Source organism: Vipera berus, assembly GCF_964194415.1.
Source record: "Vipera berus genome assembly, chromosome: 6".
Classification (NCBI taxonomy): Eukaryota; Metazoa; Chordata; class Lepidosauria; order Squamata; family Viperidae; genus Vipera; species Vipera berus.
In genome coordinates this window covers 13,779,375-13,791,820 of record NC_138208.1, presented here as the reverse complement: position 1 = coordinate 13,791,820, position 12,446 = coordinate 13,779,375, and the positions used below count along the sequence as shown (strand labels likewise).

General features: G+C 37.8%; 1 protein-coding gene across 2 annotated transcripts in view; it reads left to right on the top strand.

Moving 5' to 3' along the window:
• MPPED1 (metallophosphoesterase domain containing 1) overlaps window positions 1-11,141 on the top strand; it is a gene marked incomplete at both ends in the record, with an annotated part of 76,896 nt that extends 65,755 nt beyond the window's left edge. Inside the window, 3 exons of one of the 2 annotated variants that reach the window (XM_081331377.1) lie at window positions 1,512-1,627; window positions 8,021-8,134; window positions 11,023-11,141. In XM_081331377.1, the coding sequence (XP_081187503.1) occupies window positions 1,512-1,627; window positions 8,021-8,134; window positions 11,023-11,141 (349 nt within the window). Of the gene's footprint in view, window positions 1-1,511; window positions 1,628-8,020; window positions 8,149-10,967 lie in introns of both variants that reach the window. The other variant, XM_081331376.1, reaches the window with a different exon arrangement.
• Window positions 11,142-12,446: the final 1,305 nt, after the last annotated feature.

The window sequence follows — 12,446 nt, the reverse complement described above, 5'->3', positions numbered from 1 at the left end:
GAATTGCTGCTAAATAATCACTACATAATAGACCAGGGGTCTTCAAACTTGGCCCTTTTATGACTTGTGGACTTCAACTCCCAGAATTCCTCAGCCAGGCATGCTGGCTGAGAAATTCTGAGCATTGAAGTCCACAAGTCATAAAAGGGCCAAGTCTGAAGACCCCTGTAGTAGACAAAGTCATTATAATTAAAAGAGTGATAAAATACAGGTGAATTTAAGGCATCTTGCATTTTATCTTTTATGAGTACAGAGATATTGTGAGTCTTGGCTTCTTATTATTATTTGCATCTGAAATTTTCCTCCTCCTCCTTCTTCAATGAAGCCTCCTTCTTGGCTTTGTTGTTGGTGAAAAATAAGTCATTATCGGTTTATTTTTCTGGTAATAGCCAACATACCAGCAGGCGGACTGGGCTCTGTATCTCTCCACATTCCCTCTCCACACATTATTTGCTAGTGTGCTGCTTTTATATTAAATAAGTCATAGACCCACAAATTCTATGCTAATATTTTCTTTTAATACAGCATTATAGGTGGAAAATATGAGGCCATTAAATAGGTTTGCATTAATAGAATAGCCACATTTGAAAAGGAAATGTGAATACCACTATTATGAAAAGAAAGCAAAACTGTATCAGTTAAAATAGCTCTATAAATGGGCTGTATATAATTCATTTGGGTAAGGCACACATAGCAGTCTTTGGGCAGAGGTTCAAAACATGCCATTGAACTGTCAACCCCTTTTTATGTGTGTCAATGCTAAAAGGGGCTGGGCTGCTTTGGGTGGCTGGGATTTTGTTGAATTGGAAGGTAATTATTATGCAGTTGATATAGTCCATTACTACATGAATCCATTCCAAACTTAACATCATGTTATTACAACTGTCTTTTGGTGTTTTCCAAATAACTTTATCCTGTGAAAAACATATTTTCCTAGTTTGTTAAAAAAATAAGGGAAAAAAATAAGGAGATGGGCATGTAAACAGCTCTACAAGACCAAAAGAAAAAAATAATAATACCAGTTGTATTAAGTGCCTGCATTGATTCTCCTATGTGTTTCAGATTAGGCCCTTATCATGTACAAATGCTTCATTCAAGGATGCAAGACTTTTCACAGGACTTTTGCATGATGGAACTCACTTTAATAAAAAGATTATGCAAACACAATAGGAGAATAAATGCAGACATCCCAAAGAAGGCATTTTACAGTACTTTAGAGGTCCTTTACACTGGATCAAACGTGCTAAAATTAGTAAAAGCGTAATATCCATTGCTTATTAATGAATATTCTTTGAAAGTAGATATGGTAATGTTTTCAGATTACATGGGTGTCCATGTATTATAAATTAGCTCAAAATTGCAGTGGCACATGCATGCTTCTGTAACATTTCATTTGACCCATTAGACACATTGCCTATGTGGATTCAGGGCCTCCTCTCGTACTGGAGCTTAGCTGGCTAACCACAGCATGTGTGAAGCATTGAAGACTTATCTTCCCCTTTCTTTGGCAGGCAACCTTGGTTTTATGGCTGGGGCTTTAATCTTCCACGAGGTCAAGCGCTCTTAGAGAAATGGAACCTAATTCCAGATGGAATAGATGTTCTTATTACACACGGACCACCTCTTGGTAAGAAAACCCTGGTTCAGTTCAGTTTATATGTCTCTGCTGTATTCCTGGGGACAGATAACAATTCTGAGTCTTTGCCTTTTCCATGAAGCTCTTGAGATGTAAACTGGTGTGATTCTGGGGTGCTTTGTGCTGAAATAGTAATCGATCCCTGCTTATTGCCCTAACATTAGTAAAGCCACTTGATAGAATTAGCCTCCATTAATCACTGAGAATAAAATCATTCAAAGTTAAAGCTAAGTTAAATTTGCTTTGCAAATATTTAAAATGCATCTCATTGCAAGCAAACACCATGCCTCCCAACTCAAAGTTTCTACAAGTTAATAATCATATTTCTGTGATCAGGGTACCATTAGACACTACTGAGGGCATTCATAGCTAATAGTGAAACGAAATCAAGATGGTGGCCACAATTTGGGTTTAAGCTTTGACCCTTTTACATGCAACATGTAAAAAGGGGGTGGGGCTTGAGACCAGCTACCATCTTGACTTTTTTTACACTCCCCGCTGCACATGCCTCTGGACCCTTTATCTCATACCCAACTCACATTTCCTGCCTTTCTGTAGTCTTGTTTAAAGTTCTTGCAATGAATGCAGGAAAATCACCAGAGTTGGCTCTATTCCATACCTGGAATATAGCTTAGACTGAAACACTAAATGTATCCTAGACTCCAAGAATAGATTGCTGATCCCTCTTTCATAAGACCCACATGATGCTTGGTCTCTTCTACATAAAGCCCAAAAGATGAATTAGTAGCTGAATTCTGCTTTTTGTATTAAATTATGCTCAGCTTTGGAGCCAAAGGAGTTAAAAAAATTATTTTTAACAACCAAACTTTAAAAAGTTCTTTAGAAATAATACACAGATGGTCCTTGATTTATGGCCATTTACTTAATGACAGCTCCAATTAACAACAGCCTTGGAAAGGGTGGATGCAATGTTTTGTGATGGGTTTTTTTACATGCTGTAAAACACTTCTAACCATCACAAAACTCTGCATCCCCTCCAACAGTCACATGATCACAGTCTGGGTATTTAGCAACCTGTTTTGCATGTGCAACTAGTTGCCAAGCACCGTGCAATTATCTGGTCTCCATTTGCAATCTTCTCTGCTCGTTTCCTCAGAAAGTCATTAGAAAAGTTGACAGGGAAGACTGCAAGCTGCTGCCACCATCCAGGAGGATTCCCTCTCACCTTTGGTGGCTGGTTGAAAGAGCTCCTTACCAAAGGATTTCAGCTCTGTCAAGCAGGCACAGAGCTGAAATCCTTTACTGGAGAGCTCTTTTAACCAGACCCCAGAGATGAGAAGGAACTGAAATCCAAGCAAGATTTTCAGATCCTGAGCAGGAAGGCAGCATAGTAAGGTTAAGAAGCATTGCTGTAGATGCAGGAGTTTACACTTCTCTCTGTTAAATTTCTTCCTCTTTTTTCAGCCAATTGTTCAAAAAAATTTTTTTGAACTCTTCTCTTCTCTGCTCTTCTCTTCTTCTTCCAAAGCTTTCGCAGTTCTCTGGTTTTTGCCTCAACCCCTCAACCATTTCTTCCCAGTCATTTTATAACAACCGTGACCAGCACAGCACCCAGGATACTCTAGTTGAGAGTCTCTGATGTGAAGCCATTCATGAGTACAGTATTAGCCAAGTATTTCTAATATAAATATTTGCATTAACTCTGGTCAAGAGTTAGGAATCAATTAGTTTGCATCGGAATTCATAAAATAATACGCCTTAAACATATTTGGGGCTCATCAGTCACAATATAGAAAACATGCATCTTTGAATTGGCTTTTGGTCTATTTTTAACCATCCCAAATTTTTGGATCGGGTTAAAATTCATTGTTAGTAAAAACTTACAGCCATGATTGATTTCAAAATCTTTAGCTTCCTTAGCTCTAAAGGTAACTGCGTTTTTCCCCCCAACAAGCATATGTTCCCTGGTAAAATCTGTTGGATGTTTCAAATGGATCCAATACATCGTGTTTTTAACTCTGCAGGATATAGGAGAGATCACCTGGTGTCTTACTTTCCATCTCTAACCTGCTGCTATTTTGTGTACAAAAAAGTTAAAGTTGGGAGTGTCCATGCTCATTGCCCACAGGGTTGTTTCCAGTGGCCACTGGAAATTCTGCACCTTTTGTTAGATACAGGAATTATGTATATTTTTGGCTGTTGCTAATGTTCCTCTTATCCTGCTTTTATCCTGTTTTGCTAGTTATTTGTTTTGATGTTCGCTGATATTTATTAAATACATATTGATCTGTACTTTGCTATATAGTATAATATGTGGAGTATGCCCATATCTGATCTGCATTTGGTATTTGAATAGGTGTATGCTAGGTACAAACTAAAGTGGAAATTATCCACTATAATTGTCCAACAAAATCTAGCTTGGAACCTGCCTAGTTGATTGTTGGCAACAGTAATTTATACTTTTTTGGTAGTTGCAGATTACTGTTTATGCAAATGTTAAAAGAAGGAAAAGAAAAGAATATCTAAGGCAGTCTTCTTAGTGTTCACTAGGTATAATAAATTATTCTTAGTTTGTGTAGTCAGGTGTACATAATAAGTTGCAAACATATGGGAAAGCTTCAGAAGGTTGATATTGCATGCAGACAAAAACATGTTCAACATAAATAACGCTTAATTTAATGAAGAAGTTAATTTCATGGATTTTAGTTCGCAAAATTTTTAAAGTGGAAATCCTTTTTGCCTTTATAAACCACCTCATTTACAATTAATTATTTCCAGTCATGTGACAACAACTTGAATTTCAGTCTTTCTTTGCTTGAGCAAGGTTTTGCAAAAGTAGAAGTTGACAAATCGCTATACAACAGGACGTCCCTGAGAGTCCATGGGAATTCTTGTGCAAGTGCACAATATGCTATTGCTAAGGGCCACTGGTTAACAGTGGTTCAAGAACATAAAACAATGAGAAGAGAAAAAACCCAGCACCTGGTGCAACCAGGTGGTTGCTAAAGGAATTAAAGGTGAACAGAAAGGAAAATCAGAAGGGTGATTTGGAATAAAAGGTAGAGAAGAATTTTTTTAAAAAAATGGAAGAGGAAAGAAGGAGACAATTTATTCTCTCAACTGAACAATTCAAACAGGTTCCTACCATATCATCATAGCAGGCTGGATTGGAGGGGAAGGGATTGGTTACGAGGCCTGTTATTATGAGAGCCCCCTGAGAGCAAGAGGGTGCAACATCCTTGGAAGTGCCATGACTCAGATGAAGCATCCAGCATCTGCAAGGCCCTTAAAGCCTGCAAAAAACAGTTTCCCACTAACAAACCCTGTATAATTCAAAGAATTCCATAGATGGTCTTTCTTTAAATAATTCCCTGATTCACTGGGGCAAAAAAAGAGAGACCCCAGATCTTCACAGTTTTGGAATAGAATAGAATAGAATAGAATAGAATAGAATAGAATAGAATAGAATAGAATAGAATAGAATAGAATAGAATAGAATAGAATAGAATAGAATAGAATAGAATAGAATAGAATAGAATAGAATAGAATTCTGTTCCACTGGTTATCACCTAATTGGGTTCAGTCTTCTAATGAGTGCATTTGTGAATTTGTAGATAAAGTAGAAGTACATCTATCTGTTGTGAGAATCCTATAATTGAGGACATTTTCCTGGTAACAGCAAACTGTTCCTAGCAGAAGAGCTAAACTGTTCATAGTAGGAGGGCTAAATCATGCACAAGAGCTACATGGCTTCTCTGTATAAAAGAAATGACAGCATGTCTCATCCTGAGCTTGGAGACTCCCACAATCGCAGCTTTCCTGGTGGGGTGAAGCAGCTTCTTCTTTCCATCCAGAATCCTTACAAGTCAAGTGCTTCTCATGTGGTTCATTTCCATGAGGCACATGCCCTTGTGAAACTCCGTCCCTTTCCACCACCACCACCACCACCCCTGTCTTTCCTGTGGCAAACAAACACTCATGGATCACCAGCAAGTTGTACAGAGCAGAGATGGTAGTCTCTTGGTGAGCTACATGTGGAAATAGCAATCTGCCAGATGGGGCATCTCGAGGAATTTAACCTTGGACACTATGAAGAGTTTATGAAACTACAGAGTGCATTCGTTGGCCTGACATCAAGGAGACACAAGGAGCTGCTATAAAAGTTAGAGACAGAAAGAGGAAAATGTGTTGGTTTAAGCAACTGAAGGCAAGTTTAGAATTAGATGTAGGAACAGTTTTACTATCTGTGCTGTTTATTAAAGCTGGGTCTGTGGACTTACCTGGCCCTTGGTTTCATGAAGGTCTTATGATGGCCATTCAGGTTGGATACATTCTGGATGACACACTAAGACCTTCAACCACTGCCCTCTCCAACAAACCCTCAATCTCATAGAGAAACTCAGAGCTGTGTTTCTGTAACACAGGAGCAGTCTGGCGCCAATGTTAAACGCAAGCTCTTGAAATGAGCAAAATTAAGGTACTTCTTAGAGGAATTTATTCGCGCTATGGAACAATTTGCTAATTTTCACATAGGGCAAGTGTTCAGCTCTTTTTATACGAGTTAAATATGTATAATTACAGTTCCCAGTATTCCACTGAACCCTCCTAAGCTGGAGAATTCAATCTTCACTTGAAACTCAGTAATTTTCATCCCAGCAAACCTACCATAACTAGGAAGAAATGGAAACGGAAGAAATCACAGTTACCCTTTTTTTGCCTCCAGCTTCTGGAATAATTCACTGATTTGTCAAGGATTATTTCCAGGATTCTCGTGGGGTGGGGTGTAGCATGTGAAAACGTTCAAGATAATGGCCACTACTACATGACTGAAGCCCCACTCCTTTTTTGTATATATAAAGGGGCCAGGAACTGATTGCATTGTTATGGCTGGCACCTTGACTTTTTGACCCTGTACCCTGTAGGTCCTTGTGCCCTGTTCATATCCCACCTGGAAGTGTGCTGAAGCTGGATTCTGCTGTTTGTGGAAAGCTTCATTGTTCCCTCTGAATACATCATCTTGATTTCTTCAGCCATTATCCCCAATCAGAGCTCCATGTGAAAGGAGCCGCTGGAGGCACTGAGTTCAACCTCTTGTTCTGTGCAGATATCCACATTCAACCATCTGAGGACTTGCGCCTCTGCTTGAACATGGCTTAATGAATGGGAGCTCACCAGCTCCCACAGCTTTGGTCCACATCTAAACTCTTCCTACTGTGAAGAACTGTTAACACTGAACTAGAATCTGCCTTCTTTGGGCTGAAGATCACTGACCTGCATCTATCTTTTTCAGGCAACACAGATAGCTGGAATTTTAAAAATAATGTATCACATTCTCTTCAGCCCCTTTTCTCAAGGTTAATACCCTCAGTTCTTTGTGATATCTCATCTCAATAGTATCATATTCATTGTGATACCTTCATCTCCCATTGCTAATTCACTTTCTCTGAATGCTCTGAACGGGGTCCCCCTCTCCTCAAGGTGAATTCTGAGAAATGTTTATGAGATCCTCTCAGGGGCAAATAAATGTGAGTCGCAAGCTTTGTCTTATGAATTGGAATTATTATATAGAGTTGAGTAAGAGACAGTAGTTTGTTTTTAATCCTCTCAAACGAAGTTGCGCTTCCATTTAGTACAAGGAAAAGGCATGACCGGGAGAAGAACTAAGCTTTGCCTGAGGTACAGTGATCTCAATCTGAATGGGGCCACAAAATAAAGACCTTCAATTCCCAGTATTTTCCAAATATTGCCACCAAATTATAAATTTTTAATATGCCAGAAAGCAAATATTAAAGCCACGAGGAATAATTACAGTATATTAACTGTTCTTAACAAGTCAACTGCACCCTTCATACCTAGATTTTATCCTTTTCTTACAAGTTACTGTCATTGGCTGACAACTCCCTTGTTGAAAAACTGTTAAATGAAATCTTTCTCTGCTAAAATCTGCATTTAAAACGTTGCAATTATTTTAGCTCCATTACAAATAGCAAAACTGTGCATTTGGCCTTTGAGCTTATTTTATGTTTTCAGTTGGGTTATACCCCAACAATAAATCACATCAGATAAAATAAAGATAAAAGAATGCTAAAATTATCTGATAGATTTATTGAAGCTTTCTTTTGCATTTCTTGACCAAAATTGTGTATTTGCATGCATTAAAACCATCTCTATCTTACATACCCATTAATCCAGCTTTTAGTGGGTAGATTGACTATAATACCTTCTGCTTGTATACATCATTATTCAGTTTCATTCAATATTTTTATTATTATTCAATTTTATTTCTGTATATGAACAAAAAATATTTCTAGACATTCATTTAAAGTTAGAAGAGCTAGATATAGAATGAAGTAGTAAAATCTTAAATTTGAGATACAAAGTTTTTCAGCATTTTATAAATTCTATTTGTTTCTTATTCTGAAGGTTTTCTAGATTGGGTTCCTAAGAAAATGCAAAGGGTGGGCTGTGTGGAGCTGCTGAATACAATCCAGAGACGAATACAACCACGACTTCATGTTTTTGGACATATTCATGAAGGTGAGGCATTGTGTGTGTGTGTGTGTATGTATGTATCATTTTCATAGATGAAAATTAAAATGGATAATACAACATTTTGAGATATTAAGTGTAGTAGGCAAGAGGTATGTTGATTAATTGTGGAACAGCTTGCATTCAGACATTGTGGGTGCTTAATCACTTGAGGTTTTTAAGACGAAATTGGACAGCCAATTGTCTGAAATGATATAGGAATTCCTGCTTGAGCAGGGGGCTGGACTAGAAGATCTCCAAAGTCCCTTCCAGCTCTGATCTGTTCTGATTCTGACCTCTGCTTTTGGCTATAGAAACTTCTGTCACACTGAATAAGACTTTGCACAGCAAGGAGCAAGAGTGAGTAATTGTGTCCATAAAAAAGGTAAAGGTTCCCCCGCACATGCGTGCTAGTTGTTTCCAACTCTAGGGGCCGGTGCTCATCTCCGTTTCAAAGCCGAAGAGCCAGCGCTTGTCCGAGGACGTCTCCGTGGTCATGTGGCCGGCATGACTAGACGCCAAAGGCGCACAGAACACTGTTACCTTCCCACCATAGTGGTTCCTATTTTTCTACTTGCATTTTTACGTGCTTTCGAACTGCTAGGTTGGCAGAAGCTGGGACGAGTAACAGGTGCTCACTCTGTTACGCGGCACTCGGGATTCGACCCGCCAAACTGCCGACCTTCTGATCGACAAGCTCAGTGTCCTAACCCACTAAGCCACCGCGTCCCCTATATTGTGTCCATAGAGGGGGACAAAAAAGTCTCTAAGGCAACTGTATAATCATGGTCACTATGTTGACTTTTCCCACACACACATACATGTCTCGCTTAAAAGATTGCCGGCGGATAACACCCAGGGCGAGGGCCTTCTCTGTGGGTGCGCCTGCCCTCTGGAACCAGCTGCCCATGGAGCTTAGGACCGCCCCTGACCTTCGTTCATTCCGCCGGGACCTGAAGACCTGGCTCTTTGAGCTCTCTGGCCCAGGCTGAGAATTTTTAACTGAGGTTTTTAGTTAAGGGATAATTTAATCTGTTTTAATTGTTTTTTAACTTTTGTATTTTGTACTGTTTGATTTTAAATACCCTGTAAACCGCCCTGAGTCCTTTGGGAAAGGGCGGTATATAAATTTAATAAAATTAAATTAAAATTAAATTAACAACAGAAATTTTGGGCTCAAATTGTGGTTGTAAGTTGAGGACCACCTGCATAGTGTTTGCTCAGGCACTATGCTGGAACTCATTCCACTAAGTTGAAATGCTATTTCATACCAGAATCTTTTAAGCAATAAACACAGTAAAGGGAACAGGTCTATATTTATAGCAGATGACAGTAATTTACATAAAATAACAAACTAGATTTTTACTTTGGATTTCTCAAGTTATTCAAAATAGTGATGTAAAAAAAGTAAGTACTAGAAGGTTCCACTTTGACATGACTGTTGCTGATATCTGTTACTAACCAAAGAGGCAGCGTTCATTTCTTGAATTTCTGGGATAAATAATTACTGTTATAACCAGTCTGTTTTCTTGAAAACCTTATTTCTTTGTGAAAACATCTGGCTTAAAATTCTTCCTAATGTGACAGAATCCTATTATTTTCAGTAAAAAAAGCTGTTATTATCTTCTCCGCACCCTACTTCATTTATCAACATACATTTGTTATATTTACATTATTATCTCTGTATCTCAGAATTTTTCATATAAGAATGAAAAAAGTGCTAGAAAGATTTTCTATAACAGTTTTTTGCTAGAATTTGATATATTTTTCCAGGATAATAGGGGAAGAATAATATTCTGAAACTTTGGATCTTCCAGAACCATGATGAACATCAACTTTCTTATAGCACTTTTTTATCTGTATGAGTTTGCTTCTTTATAAAATAAATTTCCTTCAGCCTTTATTTTTGATTTGCTCTGCCTATGGAAATGTCTCCATAATTTACCTAAACTGCACTCTGTCGAACTCTGTGGCATATGGAATCTGCCAAACACCAGTATATGAAGAGTAGCAACAAAGCCAACTTATGAAGGAGACGTAGGTCATTGTGACATTCGGTTATATTGAAGTAACAGATGTTCAATCTCTGAATACTATTTAAAAGCTGTTAATGTTGAAAATATCTTTATAGAGACAAAGGGCAGGAAACAGGAGCAAGAAAACCATAATTACTTGATGGTTGGCATCAGTGGTGGGATTCAAATATGTGAACAACTGATTCTGTGTGTGGATGCCATTCCGGAAGTCCATTCTGGGCCTGGGCAACAAAAAAATAGCTGCTGGTTCTGGCGAAGTGGTGCGAACCGGCTGAATCCCATCACTGGTTGGCATGCTCTTTCCTTTCTTCTGTGGCTGTGTTAACTCACTCTGAATGTACATTCAATTTGGCTTCAGAATATCAGTTTGTAATCTCAAAGGAATTTGAATTCTATGGAGATGTCCAGATCCAACATGCAAAAAGACCCTTCCATGAATGGACACTTAATATCCATTCATCTGACTGATGATTTCATAAAAAGACCCCCATTTTCTTCCTGAAGAACCAAATAGAATCCTGCATTCAATGTGAGGGGCCTAATCTAAATCCAGTTTTAATGTTAAAGGTTTTAGAGAGGGAGAATTTATAGCAGAGAGGCCCTAAATTCTACAGGGAATTATTTAAGTTGTAGGGATTTGAAACTATTCTTCAAAAAAGAGGGCATCACAGTGCTGTTTGCTTGGATTCATGTGAATGAAGATATTCATGTTAGAATGAAGATATTCAAGTTTAGTGCTGTGATTTATTGATGTTTAATGGGATGAATAGGAATTTCTATATGGCCACCATTTTGGTTTATGTTAGCAGAAATTGTGTATTGAGGAAAAGCTTATTTATAACAATGTTTTTAATTTTTTAGGTTACGGTGTTATGGCTGATGGAACAACTACCTATGTGAATGCTTCTGTGTGTACCATGAATTACCAGCCATTGAATCCACCTATAGTAATTGATTTACCTACTCCAAGAAACACATAATTGTGGCAGAATGAAAATATGTAATTTATGCCAATGTAAGAGCCAAGTAACCATGAAATTGTGGCATTATTTTTATTGTTCTTTATAGACAACGTGGAAAGATAGAAATGGACAAGTAACAAAGGCATTTGGTACCACAACTTTTTGAAAATGTATTCTTGGATTTAGCATTTCATTGTTTTAGAAAATTGTTAATATGAAAAAGGAGACAACTTCTGCATTATAGACATTGGTTCATTTTGTATATTCCATATGCTGTATTGAATTTACGAAAGGACACATCTTTTCAGCAACATGATTTGTTACGAATGCTTGCAGTTTATATGTGTGTTCAGTAACAGCCTTCTTCATTTATATCTGTACAGAGGAATAATCACATTGAGAATCAAAATTTGTAATTGTGTGAAATACACTTTCTTTGAACAGTATCTCCATGTAATCATCAAAAGAATAATAATCTTACTCTACATTATTTGGAAATCTATACACATCTTTCAATTTTACAGCATAGAAGAAAACTCTTGTTTGCAACTGGGAGTGAATATGAAAAAAAATGTTATAATATGAATTACTGAATTGCTGTGCACAGCAGAAATGTTTAAAAAATGAAATGGTTTAAAATGAAAACTCAGGAATTAGTTTTTCCTCCCGATAAGTAAGATATTCTGCTACTTTTAAATCTAATCTACTATCTTTTAGGTTACATAGTCTTAGGGCTGATAGCAGCGGCCTCAGTTGGGTTTTTCATGAGAAATTATGCAGGAAGCATCCGGTAGAACCAACAATTACCAAAAGCCTATTAAACAGATTGTCCAGGCTCTGTTATGGCTTTTTGTTGTTATTTTTAACTATAATTTTGTCATAGCAGTGATCCTGGAGAAGATCTGTCTGTATGATCACCAAGACTGAAAGCCAGTTTGGTCTAGTGCAGGGGTGTCAAACTCGCAATGTCACATACCGTGATTTTTTTTTTACATTGCTGGCAATGGGGTGAGCGCAGTTTCAGCATGATACATCCAGCCTGCAGGCCGGCAGTTTGACACCCTGGTCTAGTGGTTAAGGCACCAGGCTAAAAAGTAGGAAGACTGTGAGTTTTAGTCCCATCTTAGACATGCAAAATGGCTGAATGACTTTGAGCCAGTCATTCTCTCTCAGTCCAGGTTACCTCACAAGGTTGGTATTGTGGGGAAAATAGGAGGAGGATGGAGTCATTTATAAAAAAATAATAAAAGCCAAGATTTTAAAAAAATCAGCACTGAATAGATAGCACATAATTGACAAATGGAATAAATGGAATTAAAATAA